Source organism: Odontesthes bonariensis, chromosome 22, assembly GCF_027942865.1.
Source record: "Odontesthes bonariensis isolate fOdoBon6 chromosome 22, fOdoBon6.hap1, whole genome shotgun sequence".
In the NCBI taxonomy this organism is placed as follows: domain Eukaryota; kingdom Metazoa; phylum Chordata; class Actinopteri; order Atheriniformes; family Atherinopsidae; genus Odontesthes; species Odontesthes bonariensis.
In genome coordinates this window covers 2614176-2638034 of record NC_134527.1, presented here as the reverse complement: position 1 = coordinate 2638034, position 23859 = coordinate 2614176, and the positions used below count along the sequence as shown (strand labels likewise).

At 41.6% G+C, this 23859-nt stretch overlaps 1 protein-coding gene across 1 annotated transcript; it reads right to left on the bottom strand.

The window, feature by feature from the left end:
- Positions 1–902: 902 nt before the first annotated feature.
- Positions 903–20099, bottom strand: mfsd14ba (major facilitator superfamily domain containing 14Ba). The gene is made up of 12 exons (XM_075455730.1): positions 19808–20099; positions 14067–14165; positions 13910–13972; positions 12585–12712; positions 11202–11316; positions 10098–10316; positions 7887–8000; positions 7728–7799; positions 6751–6863; positions 5292–5389; positions 5027–5190; positions 903–3654 (listed from the first exon to the last, which is right to left on the bottom strand). Exons 1-12 carry the CDS (start codon positions 19904–19906, stop codon positions 3382–3384), a joined length of 1557 nt encoding a protein of 518 aa, XP_075311845.1. The 5' UTR covers positions 19907–20099; the 3' UTR covers positions 903–3381.
- Positions 20100–23859: the final 3760 nt, after the last annotated feature.

Genomic DNA, 23859 nt, shown 5'->3' with positions numbered 1-23859 from the left:
ACTCTATGAGCATTCATTTTCAACAGTACCTACACAAGACTCATAAGGAGATGGCAGCGAAGTACAGGACTGTGCAAAAGATTTATACAGATATTTTGCTGCAGTCTACTTCAGATTCTTGAGCATCATAGTAGTTGGTAGTTTCTAGGTGTATAGATTGAAGTTCTGTGGTGACCTGTAATCGTTTCTCTTTGGCTCCAAAGACAATTACCTCAGTTTTGTTTTTGTTTAGCTGGAGAAAGTTGGGGCACATCCAGTCATTAATCTCCTCAATGCATTTACCAAGAGCCTGTACAGGGCCTCGGTCTCCTGGTGACATTGTAATATATATCTGCGTGTCATCTGCATTCCTGTGGTAGTTTATTTTGTTGTTTTTTATAATCTGTGCCAGTGATAGCATGTAGAGGTTAAACAGAAGAGGTCCCAGGATGGAACCTTCGGGAACTCCACATGTGATTGTTGTCTGCTCAGATGTAAAGTTACCTGTTGACACAAAGTACTTCCTGTTCCCTAAGTATGTTTTGAACCAGTTTAATACAGTTACGGACAGACCCGCCCACCCAAGTCTCCAGTCGTTTGAGTAATATATTGTGGTCAACTGTATCAGCATGAGTTCAAGCTAAAAGTTTTCCAGTAACAGACGGCAACAATGCAATAAAAGATCATGGAGTCAGTCAATGCTTCAATTAAATAAAATAATAATAATTAAATAATAATAATATTTAATTTAATAATAATAGTATTTAATTTAATTGAATAATAATAGTATTTAATTTAATTTAATAATAATAGTATTTAATTTAATAATTAAAATAAAATTGAAGTTTTTTTAATAAAGTTTCTGGATCTTTGGTGGAGGCGTTGAACAACTTGAAAAAAGCATAAAATTCACAACACAGGTGTCAAACGTGGTTGTACTGTTTATTATCCAACAAATGGCTGGTACACTTCCAGACGAGACAACAGACAACGTGTATCAACATGAACCTCATGTACATCTCTTATCTTCACATGTACAGACATTCAGTCATTGTACAATATTTACATAGTTGACCCAGTTTCATTCCTCCTGAAATAACTGATCATTCAGAGTTAGTGTTCACACACACAACACTATTATCCGCCTTATGACCTGGGCTCTGGGAATATTTGCAACTGAAAAAAAAGAGAGAGTTATCGAATTATTTTATTCTAAAAGAGTCATTTAAAAACATTTGTAGAAAATCACTAAAAATCAATTCAATCCGACACAACTTGATTTTTTTTTTTGTTGAAAAAAGCAGCTGTAGGTATCCAGATGACCACTTTGTCTTTGTTTCATGTTCATCGTGTACCAAACCACAGAAAAAGAGAGACTGATTAGCAGGATGTTCGATAAATATACTGAAATGTAAAAAAAAAAGGATGAGATTTCATGTCCATAAGACATGATGGTTGGTATTACATAACTGTTTAGCTGCACAAGGAATTAAATCACCATCCAAGACTGTAGCCAAGCCGCTGAGGTACACGAACTGAAGGAAAACCTCCGTAACAGCCTCAAAAAAGCAAGCTTATCTCACCATCCGTGCCTAAATACGTGGCAAGAGGCCTTCTTTTCGTGGTTTCTGAAGATCATTTACCTCCCGTCCAAAAACACAACTGCTCCAGTTCTAACTTGGTGATGGGTTCCAGGCATTTAAGCTCTTTTGGTTTTATTTACATCGAGAGATTCACTGAGGTCACGTGTGTTGCTGACGCTCTCAGATGAAATCTGGTTCACCCTGAGGATAAAACACCTGAACGCAAGCAGAGGAGCAACTTGACATCCCTCTCTGGGGAGTCTGAATCCGGTCAATTCAAGCTACGGAATCTGAAATATCTTCAAGAACGAGGAGCAGAAATCCAATTCCCTTTAGTTTTTAGCACTTGGGATTACCTTAAACTCTACACTGACAAGCCAATCCCACCACTTCACTTACATAATATACAAACCACCATATCATTCAAAAGTGCGTTTTACATTTTAAAGTCATGAAGCAACTAAACTATGTACACTCTGTGGCAGTTAATATATATTTTTAAACTCTTCAGTTCATTTATTGAAATCTCCTCTAAAGCTCTCAAAGTCTCCGATGAATGCTTCAAGTATAAGTTCATTCACAGAAATACCACTGCTGTCAGGGAAAAGCCTCGTTTTCTGATTTCTACGTAAAAATCGACGAGGATTTTCCACTGCCAGCAGTGAGCAGCACTTTAATAAAGTGGCTTTGATATAAAAAAAAAAGATGGAGGATGATGATGGAAGATTGAGAAAGAAAAAAAAAGAGGTAGTGTGACTAACAGCGACGCTAACTGGTGAAACTTAGAGTAAAACACTTAGAAGGTGAGGCGGTTTCTTTGAGGTTCCCTTATTTCTCAGCTTTAGGTACCATTTGGCACCATTTGGTACCATTTGGCACCATTTGGTGCCATTTGGCGCCATTTGGCGCCATTTGGTACCATTTGGCACCATTTGGTACCATTTGGTACCATTTGGCACCATTTGGCGCACCATTTGGCACCATTTGGCGCCATTTGGCGCCATTTGGTACCATTTGTAGTCCCTTGTGTGTTCAACCTTCCGGTGAGATTCATACTGATATATTTTGACATATGTTGAATTTCAGGTGGTCGATTCATCTGTAAGCCTGTCACATTCTTAAGGTTAGATACTGTACACTTTGATTGGATAAAAGTCTCTTTCAAAAGAAAAAAAAAAATGAAATGAAAAGAGTATAAATCAACGCTGATGTTTTGGCTGCCATATGTATGTTTCCTTGGTGCGATTGTCAAGTAAACCTCAGCAGTAAAACACCGATTTCAAACGATAGAACTAAAAAGGTAAGAAATAGATTCTGTTCTGGTTTTATCACAAAAAACACTTCAAGCTGAAAATAAACTAAAAATCCTTCGATAAAACCCTCAAACATACTTCTTTTTTTTCTCCATTTTTTGGGATTTCAAGTGGGTGCTTCTTCAACACCGACCGCATCGTTCCGTAAAAAAGGAAGAAAAACAGTTCCTCGCTGTCACTGAACACGATTCCCCGTTGGCTCCGCCCTCTCTCGGTCAAACTTTAACTCCTCTGTCCAGTCGTGACATCTCACTCGCTGCTCGATGCTTTTCGCTCTGCATAGAGAAGCATCTTCAGTGGTCACCTGATGTATCTGCGGGCCACTGAGGCTAAATGAGCCGAGGCAAAAGGAGCCCGTCGTCCATCACAATCTTCTGACGATAAAAAGTACACTTAGTTCCGCCGTGTGGCAAAAAAGGTTGAACCGGCTCTTTGCTTTTGTTATGAAATGTCAATCAATAAAAACGTGAAGTTAGCGTCACCCTTCTGGCCCGTCTGCGCGTCCTTCAGACGATGCTGTCGTGCAGCAGCGGCTCAAAGTCCTCGTCGCTGGTGTTGGGGGGGCTCTCCTCGTCGCTGCCTGGCAGCGGCGTGTTGATGTGCACGCCGGCCAGCGAGGACATCGACTCTTTGCTCTCCGGGTTGGGCTTGTCGCTGACGGAGAGGTCGGAGGAAGACGAGGAGCAGGAGGGTTTCTCGGGGATGAACAGAGCGACGATGAAGGCGACGAACACGGTGCAGGATCCGAGCAGGAAGGGCGGCCCGGGGATGAGCGCCCGCTGGGACGGAAAGAGAGAGAAGAAGAGATTATTATTATTATTATTATTCTTTCGGTCGTTCATCCTCCAGAACATAAGTGGCCGAAGCATGTCTACTAAATAAAGGATTTTCTGATGATAAAAACTGACAAGACAGTTGTTAAAATGATGGAACTAATTTCGACTCAATCAAGATCCAAAACGCCCTCTAAGCGTTGCCATAGTTACGCTCATCAGAACGTGTCCTCTTTGGCCCAAGCAGTCTTTCAGAGGGGTGAGTCCCTATCGAAGGCTCTTTTTTTGACCCATTAGTCTCACTAACCTCCATCCATCCATCCATCCATCCATCCATCATCTTCCTCTTCTCCGGGGATCGGGTCGCGGGGGCAGGAGCTTGAGCAGAGAAACCCAGACGTCCCTGTCCCCGGCCACTTCCTCCAGCTCTTCTGGGGGGACCCCGAGGCGTTCCCAGGCCAGCCGAGAAACATAGTCTCTCCAACGTGTCCACGGTCTCGCTAACCTGTGGTCGGTTAACTTTATTACTAGGGCTGGTCGAGTTAACTCGTTATTATCGCGTTAACTCGCTAAATATTTAAAGCCGACAAATATTTTATCGCGCATTAACGCAGTTTTTTAAATTTTATTTTTATTCTTTTTATTTTCTATTATTTTTTGGGGCTTTTGTGCCTTTAATGGATAGGAAGGTTCAGAGAGACAGGAAGCAGGGGGCAGAGAGGGGGAACAACACGCAGCACAGGGCCGTCCGATGCAGGACTCTTGTACATGGTGCGCCTGCTCAACCCACTACGCCACGGACCACCCCTGTTTTATTATTTATTTTATTATTGTAAAAGTCTGTAGCTCACAGGCTTTTACTTTGTAAAATAAAATATCACTTAAAAGGCAAAACACACAACTGATAGCAGCAAGTCATTCAAGGAAACAGACAGTGGAGCGAGGCTTCTACATAAAAACTACAGAAAGATGCTGATGTTAAAAGTGTGTTTGCACAACAAATGTTATGGCACTTTCATTCATATGGCAGCACATTTAAAATAAAGCTAAATGCTAAAAGCTATACGCTACTTTTGGATTCATTTTTGGATTCTGCGTACAAATGCGATTAATCGTGATTAATCAGGGAAATCATGTGATTAATTAGATTAAACATTTTAATCGTTGCCCAGCCCTATTTATTACTTGTGAGATGTTCCACCAGATGTTTTTTTTTTAGCAACTTTTCTACAGTTTTCTGCACCCGTCACAACTTCTTCAAACTGTTTTGTTGACACTAAAGTTCAGCTGCACGCTTGTTTGGTGTTTTTAAGATAGTGAAATGATTCCCTCCCACTTTGTAGCCTGTGTTTAGGATGAGATTTTAAGGCCCGTGTACCTCAGTGGGGCTTTGCAGAGGCAGCGGGTCGATGTTGAACTCTCCCTGGATGGGGTCCATGGTGTTGAGCTCGACGTCGAAGAGGAAGAAGACGAATCCGTACAGAGCTGGACCCAGACCGTTACAGAGGCCTCTGATCCCGGTGATCATCCCCTGGACAACACCTGCACAGGGACGGGACAGAGTTACACCAACGTCTGTGCAGAATATATCTGCAACGACCTTCTGACCTATTAATCTGAGGTGGGGGGAGATTTTCTGTCACCTTGTTTGTCGGGATCAGCAGACGACGACACTAAAGCAGAGACCGCCGGAAAGGTGATGGAGGACATGGCTGCGACAGCACCAGCCGCCCACATCATCCTGTTAACACACACGTGCACACGGTGAGGTTGAATACTAATGATACTGTAGATCACAGAATCCTGTTGCACAGGCTGGAAAACTGGGTTGGACTTTCTGGAGCGGTCCTTAACTGGTTCAGGTCCTACTTAGAAGGCCGGAGTTATTTTGTTACTATTGGCAGCTATGAATCTGAGCGAGTGGCCATGACTTGTGGAGTCCCCCAGGGGTCCATTCTTGGACCTCTTCTGTTTAACTTGTATTTGCTCCCTTTGGGTCAGATATTGCAGAACTTGAACACCAATTATCACAGTTTATGCAGACGATACACAACTTTATGTGTCTCTGTCACCATGGCGACTGCAGCCCAGCAGACGTACTGTGTCAGTGTCTGGAGGAAGTAAACACCTGGATGAGAGAGAGTTTTCTACAATTAAATGAAAACCAAACTGAGATCATTCTGTTTGGGAGCAAAGAGAAGAGGGTCAGCGTTGGTAAATATCTTGAGACTCGGGTTTCCTCTCCCAAACAGACCAGGAGAAACTCATCCATGCATTCATCTCCAGCAGACTCCATCACTGTAACGCTCTTTTAACTGGACTTCCCAAAAAGAGCATTAAACATCTGCAGCTCATCCAGAACGCTGCTGCTGGAGTTTTAACCCGGACTAAGAGATCTGAACACATCACAGCAGCTTTAAAATCTTTACTCTGGCTTCCAGTCAGTCACAGAATAGATTTTAAAAGCCTGCTGATGGTTTACATCTGTGATGTGTTCAGAGAATATAAAGCCAGCAGAGCTCTTAGATCCAAGGACTCAGGTCAGCTGGTCCAGTCCAGAGTCCAGACTAAACATGGAGAAGCAGCATTTAGCTGTTATGCTGCAAACAAGTGGAACAAACTGCCAGTGGAGATTAAACTTTCACCAAATGGAGACATTTTTAAATCCAGGTTAAAAACATATCTGTTCTCATGTGTCTATGCAGGAAATCTGCACGCTATCTTTGAACTTATCTGGACTGTTGCTTGTTTTTAAATTAATTTAAATTACTTTATTTGTTTCTCTTTATATTCTTTTATGTATTTTTAATGCTTCTTCCACTCTCTGCTGCAATGCTTTTATTTTATGTGAAGCACTTTGAATTGTTTTGTACATGAAATGTGCTACAAATAAATTTGATTTGATTTGATTTGATTAACTGCATACATGTGGGATCTTTCTGAAGAACATGAACAGCTGATGAACTAATTAAAACAGCTGCTGTCAGAGCTGTGATGGGGGAAAAATACGTGTTAGGTTTTACTTTGTGGAAGGTCGTAGTTCCCTCTTTGCTGTGATGTTTTAGTTGGTTTGGTGCCACCACACACACACTCGGGTCTTACCATGGCTCGGATCCAAAGCCGTACCAGGCCAGCTGAAGGATCTGGAAGCCCAACCCCAGCAGGACGGTGTTTTTATTCCCCAGAGTTCTCATCAGCAGAGTGAGGAAGAGAGTCTGAGCACAGAGAGGAAGGAAAAACATCCATTTACTATCATAGTGTATCTAACTGTGATGGCCGACTCTTCTGAGGCTGTTAATGTCTCTAACAGGTGACTGAACCGTTCAAATATTCATGTTAAATTGGATGAAAACATAAAGTAAAAGATGCATTAAATGTAAATGTAAATGTATTTTATTTATACAGCCCTTTACAGACAATCCTTATGATGTACCAAAGTGCTTTACAGCAGGTAATAAATAAAGAGAAGAATAAGTAAAAACAAATAAAAACAATAAAAGAACAGCGAAAGCAATAAAATACATCAAAATCAAATAAGATAAAATAAGATAAAAGTGTCATCATACTACTGGGTATTAAAAGCAATGCTTTCAGTGAAGAAAACGATGAAACAAATCCATCCAATATTTCTGCTTCCAGCCTCTAAAAGGTGAAAATCTGCTGCTTAAAATCTGTTTTAGACAAAAGAATTTGATGTTGTGATCTCAGAAAATAACTGATCTTTAAAAAATAATCTTTAGACCAAACGAATAAACAAATCGAATAAAAATCTAAAAGTGAATCGATTGCTGGTTGCAGCTTTATTTAAATGAATCCATATGTAAAATGTAAATATAAATGTATTTTATTTATACAGCCCTTTACAGACAATCCTTACGGTGTACCAAAGTGCTTTACAGCAGGTAATAAATAAAGAGAAGAATAAGTAAAAACAAATAAAAACAATAAAAAAACAGTGAAAGCAATAAAATACAACAAAATCAAATAAGATAAAATAAGCTCATCATACTAAAATCATACATAAATGTCGATATAATGCAGCTATAAACAGAAGAGTATAAATGGAGGCTGTGCGTTACCTGTGCTACGATGGACAGGATGCCCACCACTCCTATGAACACAGCGAGCGTCGTGGAGGAGAAGTTTATCACCTGCAGGCAGAGGCAGAAGTCTTTGGTCACTCTTATTTTCAGCTTCGCTTTGAAAGCTCAGCTCAGGTGAGAGTGAGTGGGTCTCACCTGTCTCAGGTAGAGGAAGAAGCTGGAGTACTGGCCGGCCTCCGGCAGGTAAGACAGGAACACGGTGATGCAGATCAGTAAGACCGTGGGGTCCTGACCCACCTTCCTCAGAGACTGGATGAGAGACAGACAGAAGGAGGGACAGGAAGTACAGTTAGACCGTTAGTTCGCCTGGGACTCAAAGCACAGCTTCTCACTACTATCCATTCATTTCATTTCAATAATATAACATATATAATATATAATATAATATAGATTAATGAGCCTCCAGTGTCATTTTATAGCCAAATTTCATCATTAACTGATTGAAATAAAGTTACTGGCTGTGTTCCAAACCACATACTCCATACTGCATACTGCATACTGCATACTGCATATTACATACTGCATACTGCATACTGCATATTACATACTCAATACTGCATACTGCATACTGCATACTGCATACTGCATACTACATACTGCATACTACATACTCCATACTCCATACTGCATACTGCATATTACATACTCAATACTGCATACTGCATACTGCATACTACATACTCCATACTGCATACTGCATACTGCATACTGCATACTGCATACTACATACTGCATACTGCATACTGCATATTACATACTCAATACTGCATACTGCATACTGCATACTGCATACTACATACTCCATACTCCATACTGCATATTACATACTCAATACTGCATACTGCATACTGCATACTACATACTCCATACTGCATACTGCATACTGCATACTGCATACTACATACTGCATACTACATACTGCATACTACATACTCCATACTACATACTGCATACTACATACTACATACTGCATACTACATACTCCATACTGCATACTACATACTCCATACTGCATACTGCATACTGCATACTGCATACTACATACTTCATACTGCATACTTCCATACGGCATACTGCATACTACATACTCCATACTGCATACTGCATACTGCATACTGCATACTACATACTCCATACTGCATACTGCATACTGCATACTGCATACTGCATACTACATACTCCATACTGCATACTGCATACTGCATACTGCATACTCCATACTGCATACTACATACTCCATACTGCATACTGCATACTGCATACTACATACTCCATACTGCATACTGCATACTTCCATACGGCATACTGCATACTACATACTCCATACTGCATACTGCATACTGCATACTGCATACTGCATACTACATACTCCATACTGCATACTGCATACTACATACTCCATACTGCATACTGCATACTGCATACTGCATACTACATACTGCATACTGCATACTGCATACTGCATACTGCATACTACATACTGCATACTGCATACTGCATACTACATACTACATACTGCATACTGCATACTGCATACTACATACTCCATACTGCATACTGCATACTGCATACTACATACTCCATACTGCATACTGCATACTGCATACTGCATACTGCATACTGCATACTACATACTACATACTGCATACTGCATACTGCATACTGCATACTACATACTCCATACTACATACTACATTCTGCATACTTCCATACTTCCATACTACATACTCATCGATCAGACAGTTTGCAGAGCGTTTACCCACAATGCATTTCGCTCCTGCCCGAGCCGAAATCAGCCGGCCTGAAGCTGATTTCTCTTAAGCTCTAAACTCTGTAAACTTTAGCAACATTTGAAACATTTTCAGGAGAGAAAGTAGTCGTTTAGATCCCCAACGTGTTGAAAACCTGACAAAATACCGGCTGTTTACAATTTTGTTCCCACGAATTCGGCGCTACTAAAGCTAGCCGCAGTGAGCTAACGCACTTCCTGTTATTTTCACAAAATAAAATACCCGTTTTGACAGGAAATGACGATCGGCGATGTCACGTTACGTTGCATCTTGGGTAGTTTGAGTATGAGTAGTAACCTCATGATGCATACCCAACATTTAGGAGAATCTAGTATGCATCCGGGAACTTCTCGCTTACTCAAACTCGCATACTAACTCAGAAAGTTAGTAGGAGGAGTAGGAGAAGTACGCGGTTTGGAACACAGCCACTGTGTTGAGGTGCCTTAACCTACATCTCTACTTCACATACTGTGTCCAAACAACTCTATGCAGCTCCAAGATAAAACCGACTGATCTGCTTTTAGCTCATTATTCAGCCAACAAATACTTTACTGACCACAAAGGGGTCGGCCTGCTCCCAGGATATGGGCATCCCCCAGGTGTTGAGCCTCATCTTGTCAGGCAGAGACTCGGGCACGGCCAGCAGGATGAAGCAGATGTCGGCCAGAGCGATGAGCGTTGCCAGCAGAACCACCAAGTTGTCCCCGTACCAGGCCGACAGGTACGCCCCGATGGCCGGACTCGTCACCAGGCTGGCTGCAAAGGTGGCGGACACCTGGAGGATTCAGAGGACAGAGACGATGGATTTCACCGGATGGAAAGAACAACAGTACAGCATTTGTCAAGCCTTTACAAGCAGGGATAAATCATAAAGAACTAGGACCCGGTTGATTGACGGGTGAACGGACGGCGTTAATGGGAAAAGCAAAGGTAATAATGTGGAGTCATCATGGATCATCATCATGGTGAAAGACCAAAGAAGCCATCAGGTGCCCAGTTTAGAAAGAGAAGAAGAGGAGAAACGGGCAAAAGATAAAGGGATGCAGATTTCTATCAGTGACCTGAGTGACGTAGGCTACAGGCTATCTGTTAGCCTCTTGCTAACATGTTGCTATTAGCCACCACTGTGTTTTATTTTTAGTTTTGCTGAACTAGAATTAGAATTGAGGCATCATGTCATGCAGCTAATTTCACCCAAAGGCAACCTGGTCTGGTTTGTGTTTGCAACAAAACATGTTAATGTTACTGCCAGCTGTAATCAGGCTGAAAACAGCTGCTACAGTCTGAACTCTGTTGTTAGCATAACTGCAGGAATCTGTTTTTTATGCTCCATAGAGTAGCCTTTATTTTTATTTCGGTTATTTTTTAGGATTTTTAGGTTATTTAAGGATTTGTGATTGATATTTATATACTGTATTTCATTTATTTATTGTGTTTTCTCAGTTCTTTTTATATTTAAGATCATATATAATAAAATAATACAAATAATATAATATGTTGTTGCGTTGATGAGTCTTTTTTTTCCGCCCAGGGCGTAAATCTAGCCAGGACCGCCTGTGTCTGCGTGCTTCTGTATAGTTTTGTGCTGTCGTCCCCAGTATGTTGGCATTGATAAACTTTGCTTTAATTCAGGGTTTACACATCAAACAGAGGCTCTTACCAAACCGTAGGCTGTGCTCCTCTCTCTTTCATCCGTTACATCAGCAACATAAGCAAAGATGACCGAGAAGGTGACGGAGAAAGCTCCAGACATGGAGATCATGGCGAAGTACCACCTGGAGGGGGAGCAGGTAAGAGAGAAAAAGCTGCAGGTTCAGGCTGTCAGAGAGTTTCCTAAAACTAACAGAAACCTTCAAGTGGCCGAGATTATTCAGCCTTCAAACTGGGGATGCACGATACACTTTTTTCACCTCCAATACCGATAACTGAGGTTTCGAATCGTCCGATACCGATACAGAAAAACAGGAATTATGGTAACAAACGGTAAGTTTCATTGTGTGGAAAACACTTGACGTAAACTAGGGCTGGGCAAGTTAACTCGTTATTTATTTAACGCCGATAAATATTTTATCGCGCATTAACGCAGGTTTTATTATTGTAAAAGTCTGTTGCTCACAGGCTTTTATTCTGTAAAAGTCTGTTGCTCACAGGCTTTTATTCTGTAAAAGTCTGCTGCTGTCTGCTGTGGAACAGGAAAAGAAAGTAATCGGCGGATCCACCAAACATGGAGAAGGGTACGGAACTTTTACTCGGCCATTTTCATTTTAAAGTTCTTCCAGACGGCGGAGTCGACAGAACCAAAGTCATCTGTAAACACTGCCAAGTTGAATTGTCTTCTCAGCGTAGTAGTTCCAGTCTAAAATATCACTTAAAGGCAAAACACACAACTGATAGCAGCAAGTCATTCAAGGAAACAGACAGTGGAGCGAGGCTTCTACATAAAAACTACAGAAAGATGCTGATGTTAAAAGTGTGTTTGCACAACAAATGTTATGGCACTTTCATTCATATGGCAGCACATTTAAAATAAAACTAAATGCTAAAAGCTATACACTACTTTTGGATATATTTTTGGATTCTGCGTACAAATGAGATTAATCGTGATTAATCAGGGGATTAATTAGATTAAACATTTTAATCGTTGCCCAGCCATAACGTAAACTTTCTTTCCTATTTTTTTTAAAACAAATAAACAGATATAAAAGTACTGAAAATAAATATCAATCAGCTCTTTATATAGTTTAGTTCAAATGGGAATTAAACATGAATTTCTTCAGTTTTTTCACCACTACAGGGGGCAGAAGGCCGTTGGATGAATGCCGATCCAGTAAAAGAACATTTCAAGATTTTGCCGTGCTGAGGCTTAAGTCACGCACGTGCTGACACTCAGAGTCAGTGACCTGCTCAAGCTTAGGTTTAAGCATCCCCTGGCAGAGCAAACGGCATGAACAGTATTCAGATTACAGTTCTGCGGCCATGATGCAGCAATTTTCTGATACAAATATGGGATCGGTGCATCCCCACTTCAAACAGGGAGTCCTACCAGGGGCTGAGCCTCATCAGAGGGATCGGAGCGCAGGTGAAGAAGACGGTGACCAGAAGGAAGGTCCGTCTGCCCCACACGTCCGATAAAGCTCCGATCAGAGGAGCCGACATGAAGGACAGCAAACCCTACAAAGCCAGAGGTGGAGTCAGTGACAACATAAACAGACCAAACAAGCTGATATATATCCCATATATATATAACAAGCTGATATATATATTTCATTCTCAGTCTTTAAATCTGAACATGTATTTTACTTTTTAACCAACATCAGCACCTTTCTGCATCCCTAAAATTTGAAATCACTGGTTTGATCTTAAAATGCATCAGTGGGGTTACATGGCACTGAAAGGATCGGATTATTGGCTAGTTATTAGAGTTATTAAGTTCATGTAGACACCTTAATATAACTGTAAATTGGATCGGATCGGATTAAGGGCTAAATTACAATAAGATTGAGTTATTAAATTCATGTATACACCTTAATCTGACTAAGAATTTGATCGGAACAGATTATTGGCTAAATTACAATAAGATTGAGTTATTAAATTCATGTATACACCTTAATCTGACTAAGAATTCGATCGGAACAGATTATTGGCTAAATTACAATAAGATTGAGTTATTAAATTCATGTAGACACCTTAATCTGACTCAGAATTTGATCGGAACAGATTATTGGCTAAATTACAATCAGACTGAGTTATTAAGTGCATGTAGACACCTTAATCTGACTAAGAACTGGAGCGGATGGGATTCAGACCCTGAGATAACTGGGCTGAAAGTCACTCTAAACCTGCTTGTAGACGCTGAAGCTCGTGGTGAATCAGACTTTGCGTTCTGCGCATGCTCCAGATGTTTTCCCGGGGTCGTGACCCGGAAGTCAAAGGAGACGATATTCCTGTTGTTGTCGCCGTCAGAAAGAAACAAACAACGCGATGGAGAATGCTCCGTTGGGCATCGAGTTTGTGCAACAAGCAGCTCATCACAGACCAAATGTAGAGGGACGTAGCTTCATCTGGCTCTGCGTTCTCCATCTTTCTCCAATGCCTGAGTTTGTTGTTGTTGTTGGTGGTGAAGAGGTCAACAGGAAGTGGCTCTATTAGCAACAGCTGGAATGGGTACAGCGCCACCTATCATACCGGGGTATGACACGCTTTGTGCCTCTGATCCCATTCATTCACCGCCAGATATCCAAGGAGAATTACCCTCGCTCAGCTCAGTCTGACTGTAATTTAGCCAATAATCCGATCCTCTTCAGAGCCATGTGACCCCACTGAGTGAATCACCATCAGTGCAAGTCAGAGAACTGTTGCAGCTCTTACCTTCACACCCTGAATGAGTCCGTTCATCAGGAACGTGTGCTGGGGGAAGGTCTCGTGTAAAACCTATACGTATATAAAAAAGAAAAAGTATTAATGTGAATAACATCAAAAATGAGACAGACAGCTTTCTGGAGTTCCTGCCACCGGTGTTACTCACAGTGAGCATGGGCGTGGTGAGCAAGCCCCAGGCGAAGAACTCTAGGAAGATAACCACCACGGCGTGATACACGCTGGGCCGGCCGATACCCTGCTGAGGCTGGAGAAAACAAACGGAAAAACAGAACAAACATGTTTAAGAAACGCCTTTAACTGGGATTTCAACAGGTCAAACGAGGAACTCCTTCTGTTTTACACATGAAGGTGAAACCAGGTCCGATCTGGTGTGAAACCAGCTCAGGTCTGGTGTGAAACCAGCTCCGATCTGGCGTGAAACCAGTTTCGAAACCATCTCCAATCTGGTGTGAAACCCGCTCCGATCTGGTGTGAAACCAGCTCAGGTCTGGTGTGAAACCAGCTCCGATCTGGCGTGAAACCAGTTCCGAAACCAGCTCCAATCTGGCGTGAAACCAGCTCCGAAACCAGCTCCAATCTGGTGTGAAACCAGCTCCGATCTGGCGTGAAACCAGTTCAGAAACCAGATTCGATCTGGAGTGAAACCAGCTCTGATCTGGCGTGAAACCAGTTCCGAAACCAGCTCCAATCTGTTGTGAAACCAGCTCAGGTCTGGTGTGAAACCAGCTCCGATCTGGCGTGAAACCAGCTCCAATCTGGCGTGAAACCAGTTCCGAAACCAGCTCCAATCTGGCGTGAAACCAGCTCCGAAACCAGCTCCAATCTGGTGTGAAACCAGCTCCGATCTGGCGTGAAACCAGTTCAGAAACCAGATTCGATCTGGAGTGAAACCAGCTCTGATCTGGCGTGAAACCAGTTCCGAAACCAGCTCCAATCTGGTGTGAAACCAGCGTGAAACCAGTTTGGATCTAGTGTGAAACCAGCTCCGATCTGGAGTGAAACCAGTTCTGAAACCAGCTCCAATCTGGAGTGAAACTAGCTCCGAAACCAGCTTCAATCTGGTGTGAAACCAGCTCCGATCTGGCGTGAAACCAGTTCCAAAACCAGATTTGATCTGGAGGGAAACCAGCTCTGATCTGGCGTGAAACCAGTTCCGAAACCAGCTCCAATCTGGTGTGAAACCAGCGTGAAACCAGTTCGGATCTAGTGTGAAACCAGTTCCGATCTGGTGTGAAACCAGCTCCAATCTGGTGTGAAACCAGCTCCAATCTGGCGTGAAACCAGTTCCGAAACCAGCTCCAATCTGGTGTGAAACCAGTTCCGAAACCAGCTCCAATCTGGTGTGAAACCAGCTCCGATCTGGCGTGAAACCAGCACCGAAACCAGCTCCAATCTGGCGTGAAACCAGTTCCGAAACCAGCTCCAATCTGGCGTGAAACCAGCTCCGAAACCAGCTCCGATCTGGCGTGAAACCAGTTCCGAAACCAGATTCGATCTGGAGTGAAACCAGCTCTGATCTGGCGTGAAACCAGTTCCGAAACCTGCTCCAATCTGGTGTGAAACCAGTTCAGATCTAGTGTGAAACCAGCTCCGATCTGGTGTGAAACCAGTTCCGAAACCAGCTCCGATCTGGAGTGAAACCAGCGTGAAACCAGCTCGGATCTAGTGTGAAACCAGCTTGGATCTTGAGTGAAACCAGCTCCGATCTGGTGTGCAGTCGTGGGTGAATATATTCACTACTTTGCAAAATGTTTACTTGCTTAAACACTGTTATTTATCCCATCAACACCATAATGACATCATACATGAAATAGCAAACGAGCCATTTTGTAAATCTCTTGAGTTCCAGCTGATTGACACAGACTACTGACACAGATACGCAGGATTAAGGTGACAAAATGGACCATTTTCCATCTTTAGTTGGACTAATGGCTGCTGACACAGATTCACACCACTTAGATAATGAGTCCCCCCCCCCCCCCCCCCCCCCTCTGTACGATTCATTTTTATGTGGAGCGAGAGGAAGACTATTACCGAAGTTAAGGTGAGATTCTGCTGACACATAATGTGAATCAAGTTTAAAAAAAACTGGTACTTCATCTATTTTTCTTCCTCTTTTTGCTGCCTTTTGGACTGAGCTGTCACCAGTTCCAATAAGGGATTTAAAACTTTTAACCTTGTAGCACCCAAGCATATGAATATGACCCAAGAAAATGATTGCTGTGACAAATGTCGGCACATAAAATGTAATGTAAATGAATATTACACATGAATGTAAATAATGTATGTAAATTTAAAAAAAGAGAAAAAAGAAAAGAAAAGAAAGAAAAAAAAAAGAAAAAAGAAAAAAGAAGGAAAAAAGGGAAGAAAAAGGAAAAAAAAAGGAAAATCAAATAATGTAATGTAAATAAAAATATAAATAAAAATATAATGTAAATAAATAATGTAAATAAATAAAAAGCTTGTTGCATATCTGCAACTGTGGGTGCTACAAGGTTAAGAAAATGTGCAAATGGAGCAACTGAAGCGTTAAAAGTCCAAATGAATGGCTTTTAGAGCGAGATTAGAAAAACAAACAGCAAATATTTCTCAAAACTATAAATTAGAGTAAATAAATCTTATAGCTCTACAAAATTTGATGGAGAAAAACACTGAAGCACAACGTTCCCTTTGTTTTCTGTGTTACTGATAACGTGGCATCATGTTTAAAAGTGAAAACATGCCTGAATACAACAGCTGAACAAATCAGGAACGGGTTCCTCTGAAATCAGAATTGAATGCGTCAGCAGATGAAAACTAGTTGTAACATAGCAGCCGAGCACACGTCTAACGCCAACACTTTCAGCACCTCTGGGGCTCATATCAGGTGGTGGCTGAGGCGAGTTATTTTTGGCCTGTGGCAGGTTCGAGCCACATGCCCGGTAATCAATCAAAGTAATTAGAAAGCCGTTTGGGGGAAACGGGGCCGGGTCTGTCGGGCTCACTGGTTAACATGCGATGAAATATTTTAAAACTCGTATTAACCCCTTAACGCCTATTGTCGCATATATTTCTTCAAACCTTTTGACCCAATCAACCAGCTGAGATAGCATCTTTATTCCCCCAATACCAAAAATTCTATTTATTTTTTGTGCAAAAGTGAAATTAATAATCTCAGCATTATTTACCATCTACTTAAAGGCTAAAACACACACAAAACATTTTTTTTTATATGCAGCTATATAAATTCAGGTGTTAAGGGGTTAAAACACATTTTTGTTCCCCTGGCTTTTAACCCAGCATGAGACTCTGTTTCTGTTATTGTTTTTATTGTTTTTACATTGTTCTTATGTTTTATGACTTACACTTTTTTGTTTACACTGTTTTAAAGGGCTTTATAAATAAAGTTGAGTTCCTGCTTTGATGCATGACTGTTTCCACTGTTTTCCCTGCTCATGAGGCTGGTTAAATGAGTTTTCTGTCCAATAATTGCTCCCTCTTAGTTTAACTGGAGTTTATGTGCAGCTATAAAATGCATTATGAGGAGCTTATAAGCATCATAACTTGTTAATAAGTTGTTTTTATCCTGTTGTAAAGCACTTTGAGTACCAGTGGGCTATATGAATACAATTTGATTGATTGATCGATAACTTCAGCTCCTTCCTTACAGTCTCACATCTCAGCTGGTGGATTTGGTGTGTTTCACAGGGACAGAAACACCTCCTCAGTCCCACGTCTGCACATAATCCACCAGCCTTTCAGTGGTGTTACGCTTCGTATTTGGGTGCATCAGGACATTTTGATCTTCATGCAACAGTAAACTTAAAGACAGTAAGAATTTGAAACATCATTTGTATGCGTATACACATTTAAGTGCACTATTATTAGGATTTTTTTACACTTTAATAGTAGAACTTTCTACTTAAAGCTCTCTCTTGATTCTGTTTCTGAACCTACTCCAGAGAGTCTCTCACATTGGAAAATGCAGATGGCAGAATGTCTGATTGCGTTAGTTTAACAGCTGGGCGCTGAACTTCACCACATGCCGCACAGCACCGTGTTTGACACCTCGTGCTTCATGAGAACCTCCTGAATTCTCTGCCTGACGTCAGGCGGCCACGACTCCCTGCAGCCGTGTTCGGACCCGAAGCGGCAACACAGAAGGCAACTTATTGGCTGCATTGGGATTCTGTAAGGAACATTATTTAAATGCTAAGGGAGGAACGCACTGAAATATATAGATAACAGAATTCTGGCCCAATACTTCTGTTGATATTTAGAGTTAAAGCCTTAAAGGGACAGTTCGCCTCTTCTGACATGAAGCTGTATGACATCCCATATCAGCAACATCATTTCTGAACATCTTCTTACCCCCTGCTGCGTCCTGTGAGCAGATATTATGATCTGAGACCAAGTCCCCGTTTATTTGGGCTTATCATTCGCCATTTGGACTCCTTATGCCTTATTTGTGGCATTACAACTCGAAATGATTCTCATTTGGGATATTGTTTCTTATTATTTTATTTCTTCTCATCAAAATGATCCAGTCTCAAGGTCCTGGCTGTCCTCGTATATCTTTTATTTTTGGTATAGCCAGGGGCGCCGCTAGGGATTTTGGGCCCCATGAAAATCATTTTTACGGGCCCCCAAACAGCCGGCCAGGAGGTCAGCGAAAATTTGTGATGCTATTTTACATAAAACGATGCATTTTAATGGTATTTCTGACTATCGTTCCCATATTTGTGAAAAAAGAAAAACATGACAGCTGAGGTAGTTAACACTGAGCACGAGGAATCCAATGGAATTAATTTATTTGCTGCAACACTGATACTCTGATTCTAAACTCTAAAAAATACAAAACATAAACGTAATGTTTCCAAAACAAATAAAGTTATTGTTACCAGTAAATTGTAAATAAAATATATTTGTGATCATAAGTTAGTTAATAACTTAGTGTCATATCATTTTTTGTCAGTCTCATAATTTTATTAGGGCCTCTCTGGGCCCCTCTTAATCATGGGCCCCTAGAATCCTTCTCCTTTTACCCCCTTTTTCGGCGCCATATAGCTCTAAAAACAGCTGAAATCTGTATCTTTTGTCGTTTTGCAACACATTTTAGGAGGGCAGTGTTAGAAATGAGCCTTTCCCTGGCGTCTTCCTCCTGCAGGCGCGTCTCGCTGGTGCGCATCTGCTCCTCATGATGCTAAAATGGAGGCTGACCGAGCCGCGGAGGCTGCGGAGCGCGTCTGTTCTGCGCGTCTCTGCGCGCTCTGAGCTGATTGCAGGCTGAGCGCGGTTATGTAACAGATAATGGATCCATCCTGACCGCATCAGCATCGCGCTAAGCCGGGGCCGTCTGCGGCCACATTAAAGCTGCCCTGCCGCGTCTCCATTACAGCCCAACACAGCCATTTTGGACCAGATCCGCTCTGTTCGGTCTCATTTTCACTCGTTCAATCTCTCTCTCTCTCTTTTTTCTTTTTTTTAAACACCTGCAGCATTAACCTGATTTATTCTCAGCACCCTCCTGTTTACCCTGCAGCCCTACAGATGATATACAGACACAGATATCCTCTTTATCCTTATGTCTGTTTAGGATTGGCTGTGTTTTTTTAATAGTTTACCTTTGAAAATACTTGCTGATATATGATATATGAGCCTGAAGTCACGTGCTTTAATTCCTTGTTATGTCACACACGAATGTTATTCCATGCATCTTTTATTTTAATATAAATGAGAGTTTATACTGACATGTAAATCAGAGCTGGATTAAAACACAATCTGCATTATTCATAGAGTATTGATTTAAATGGGATTTAAATGGGATTTAAACAGCTGTCCGTGTTGATATTGACAAGTGTAATAAAATAAGAATAAGAATATAAAAATGGCGGGTCGTCCACCCACCACTGCTCCGTCCTTCATGACGATCTTCTTGACCAGCACCACCCGGCCGGTGGCCGCCGGAGGCTCCCCCGGCATCTCCTCACACCTGCCGCGGGCCATGAAGCATCCTTTCTGCGTGGATATCCGCGGTTCTGCGGACTTCTCCAGGATGGCTCTTTAACTGAGCCCCGAAGAGGCCAAACCGAGATAATAACAAAAAGAAAAAACGTGACAGATACTGTCCTCCACGTCTGCCGGGGAGTATTAAAGGTCCAGCTCAGCCCGACAATCCGCTGCACTGTACTCACTGACACCGTCAGGCTGGCACGCGCATGGCAACGACTTCCGGTGTTGGTTCAGCTTCTTTTCAAAATAAACTACAACTATGCAATACACATAGTTCACAGAATTGACATACATCTATATAGGCCTATATATATAGAGAGAGATCTATCTATATCTATAACTATATATATAAATTAATTTATATATATATTTAAAACGGTTGTTTTAAAGGGCTTTATAAATAAAGTTGAGTTGAAAAAACTACTACTCACTAATAATAATAATAATAATAATAATATTTAGTTATTTATATCGTATATATAGTATATATACAAATAATCTATATATATGTAGATTAATAAAATAGAAAAATACTTTATTCATCCCCCAATGGGGGAAATACAAATTAGTCAAGTAGCTCAACAATGTATTATTTACAATGTTTGTATATTAACAACAACAATAATAATACCAATTCTAATAAAAAGCACATTTCTCCCATTTCAGCCTCCCTCCACTTTAGAGTCCATTTTAAGATTCTTAAAATGCTAAAAGGCTTTTAACCCAGCATGAGACTCTGTTTCTGTTTTTGTTTTAATATTGTTATTGTTTATTATTGTTTTTACATTGTTCTTGTGTTTTATGCCTTATACTTCGTGTTGTTATTCATGTACAGCACTTTGTTTCAGCCACGGCTGTTTTAAAGGGCTTTATAAATAAAGTTGAGTTGAGTTGAAAATACTACTACTAATTAATAATAATAATAATAATAATAATAATAATAATAATAATAATAATCATAATAAATGACTAAATAAATTTAAAAACATTAAGCAATTAATTTGACAAAAACTCAGCAGTCACTGTTAAAAAGCCTCATGGCTGTGGGGAAAAAGGACCTCCTGAACCTCTCAGTCCTGCATGCATGTTTTTAGGCGCTGGGAGGAAGCCGGAGCACCTGGAGAGGTACTAACGCATTAAAGAAGAGACACGCCAACTCCACACAGAAAGGCCCCAGCCGGGATTTGAACCTGGAACCTTCTTTTTTAGCCGATGACAGCGTTGAAGTAGCCCGGGAATTCCCATGCTGCTTTGCGCTCGATTTCATTCTCACTGCAAAGTCAGCCTGGAAACCACCGCCCTTATTTTTGCCAGAGTTTGGGAACCAATCACAGAACGGGGGGGGGGGGGGGGGGGGGGCAGCAAGACGATGACGACGTCTATGGCTACACCGAAGCTTGTTGAGCGTTAATCCAACATGACAGCGGACACAACGTTACCGTTCGATGCAGCCTTAGAAAGTGGTTCGGAGTAGATTCAACCTGGGGTCATTTGAACCGTGACATCCAGCCAAGTAGCCCACCCGAAGTTTTTTCGATATTGGCTGAACATCAGCTGAGTTACTGAGTTATCCCGAATAGCTTCGTACAAGTGCTAACGGACCCTGGCAGTATCTCCAAAATTACCACACTAAAATCACATGTCATGACACCAAACTTCTACAGTAGTACAAATATGGTCTGTACTCACAAAACGATGCATTTGGAAGTTTGTACATAGTCCAGGGGTCCGTTTCACGTAGCAGGTTCAACCAACTCTGAGTCTATTCCTGATCTCTGAGTTGATCTACTCTGAGATAGAAAACTCTGAGTTTTCGGTTCCACAAACGCTGATCTGAGTGAGGTTAATCAACTCTGAGTAAGTTCACCTTGAGTTTAGTGCGTGCACCACAACTTTAAAAAGCCAGCATCAATGGAGCCCCGATTCGACGAGTCACCTTGGCAACGGGGAAGAGGAGGGGCTACGTTTTTCACCAACCTCGAATTGGAAATCTTAAAGCGCTCATATGGCGAGTTTCAATACGTTTTTAGAAATAAGTGCAACACCGCTGCAGCAGCAAAAGTGTAAGTTTAAATGTAGTCCTTTGCAATCACAATAATATTACAGGGAAACTGCTTGAATGGTAGCCCATTCATTTATTTCATTTAGGTGCAATCCCGCAGGGGAGAAGCGCTCTTGGCAGCAGTTTAAGATGAAATATAAAAACATTGTTCAAACAGGTGAGACCTCGGCATGGAAGTACCTCATTTTGATCATGTTTTACACTGTAAAGTAAATATTAAGTGGCTATTTCACTGTGCAGTTATTTTATTCCCAACATAATGCTGTTTTCACACACATAAACTATGTCTTCTCATCTATATCATCCATCCATCCATTATCTGTACACCGCTGAATCCGTCAGTCGGGTCGCGGGGGGGCTGGAGCCTATCCCAGCGGTCAATGGGCAAGAGGCGGGGTACAGCCTGGACAGGCCGCCAGTCCATCACAGGGCCACATAGAGACATACGAGACAAACAACCACACACACTCACAGTCACTCAGAAGGACAATTTAGAGTCATCATCTATATCATGTTCTGTTAAATAATTAAGCCTATTTAAACTAACACAGACTTCAACTGAGCCAACAGAAAGAAGGCAGATGCCCGTAAAACGGGTGCTGCCCAGCACCGCCACCTCTAACGGGAGGGCAGTGGCTGAGGGAATCCCCGGAGGGAGTCCACCCCCAAGACACGAGTGCCTTTATAAAATATAATAGGCCTATGTGTCTTTTTAAAGCCTATTCATACTAATATTTATTTGTCTTTTATGTCTTTTTTTTCTTTTGTCCCAACACATGCTGATAGTGCCGCCCAAAAAGATAATTGTCTGTAAATGCAAAATCTGTGCGCGGTCTGATAACCATCTCCGACGAATATTTATTTCTCTGCGCAATAATGCTGCACCTTCATCCACGGGATCGTTGTAAAAAGGACATGTTGGTGAAAAAAGTCGCCTCCTACTGTGCCTAATGGACTTATAGAAGTAGAAGAACTCGCTCTGCTGACTGAATGAAAGAGGAAATCAAATGGCGTGTGTGGCTGAAAGAGGGCGGAGACAGAGAGAAACTCAAGGTTTCTTGAATAAAACCTGCTCCCGACCAGGTTATGTTCAGAGTCTGTTACTACGGTAACGGACCGAGAGCTTAAGTTACCTCTCTTTGTGAAACAGGCTAGAGTTACCCCTCTTTCTCGGGGTTGAGTTACCTCCCTTTGTGAAACGGAAAACTCAGAGTTTCCCTCATTTCAGGGTTAACCTACTCAGAGTTTTCACTAAACCTGCTACGTGAAACGGACCTCTGCTACGTGAAACGGACCTCTGCTACGTGAAACGGACCTCTGCTACGTGAAACGGACCTCTGGAGTTTATTATTATCAACACAAGCCTGATAGCTTCTCTGCTGCTAAAGCTGCGTCAACGTCACTTCCTTGATCTGGGAGCTTCAAAGTAAGATGAGGGTTGATCTACTACTGTAGACAACAAAGCAAGGCTGCTCAATTTCTCCATTGATAAAATAATTTCACAACTCTACAACATAAAAATTCATGTAGAATACAGCATATAGGCCTACTTTGTTGTCAATTTAAGTAGCTTAGAGCGCAAGTTTACTTTTATTTTCCATTTTTTTCTTCTTCCTCGTCGAATTTCTGTCGTCATCTGGTATAAGTGATACAATTGGCTATGAATTGCGCGCAAAGCGGCATGGGAAGAACCTGACGCCGTTTGATAGACATTCGTAGCGCCCAATAAACGGCTCTAGGCATTCGTAAACCACGCCTCAAATACGAGAAAACGCACACCTAGTTCCCAGACCACCATCTCATCGAGATGTGGACGCGTCAGCCAGGCTAGCGTTGAAGCCAAATTTCACTCTGAATCAATATGATTGGTTATTACTTATCTGAA

Excerpts from the sequence above, each read along its gene's own strand:
- mfsd14ba (XM_075455730.1), bottom strand. The coding sequence starts at position 19,906 with ATGGCCCGCGGCAGGTGTGAGGAGATGCCGGGGGAGCCTCCGGCGGCC. Across the intron at positions 6,864-7,727 it reads TCCTGTCCATCGTAGCACAG|ACTCTCTTCCTCACTCTGCT; the intron begins GTAACGCACAGC and ends CTCTGTGCTCAG. Across the intron at positions 3,655-5,026 it reads CTCTGCAAAGCCCCACTGAG|CGGGCGCTCATCCCCGGGCC; the intron begins GTACACGGGCCT and ends TTTCCGTCCCAG.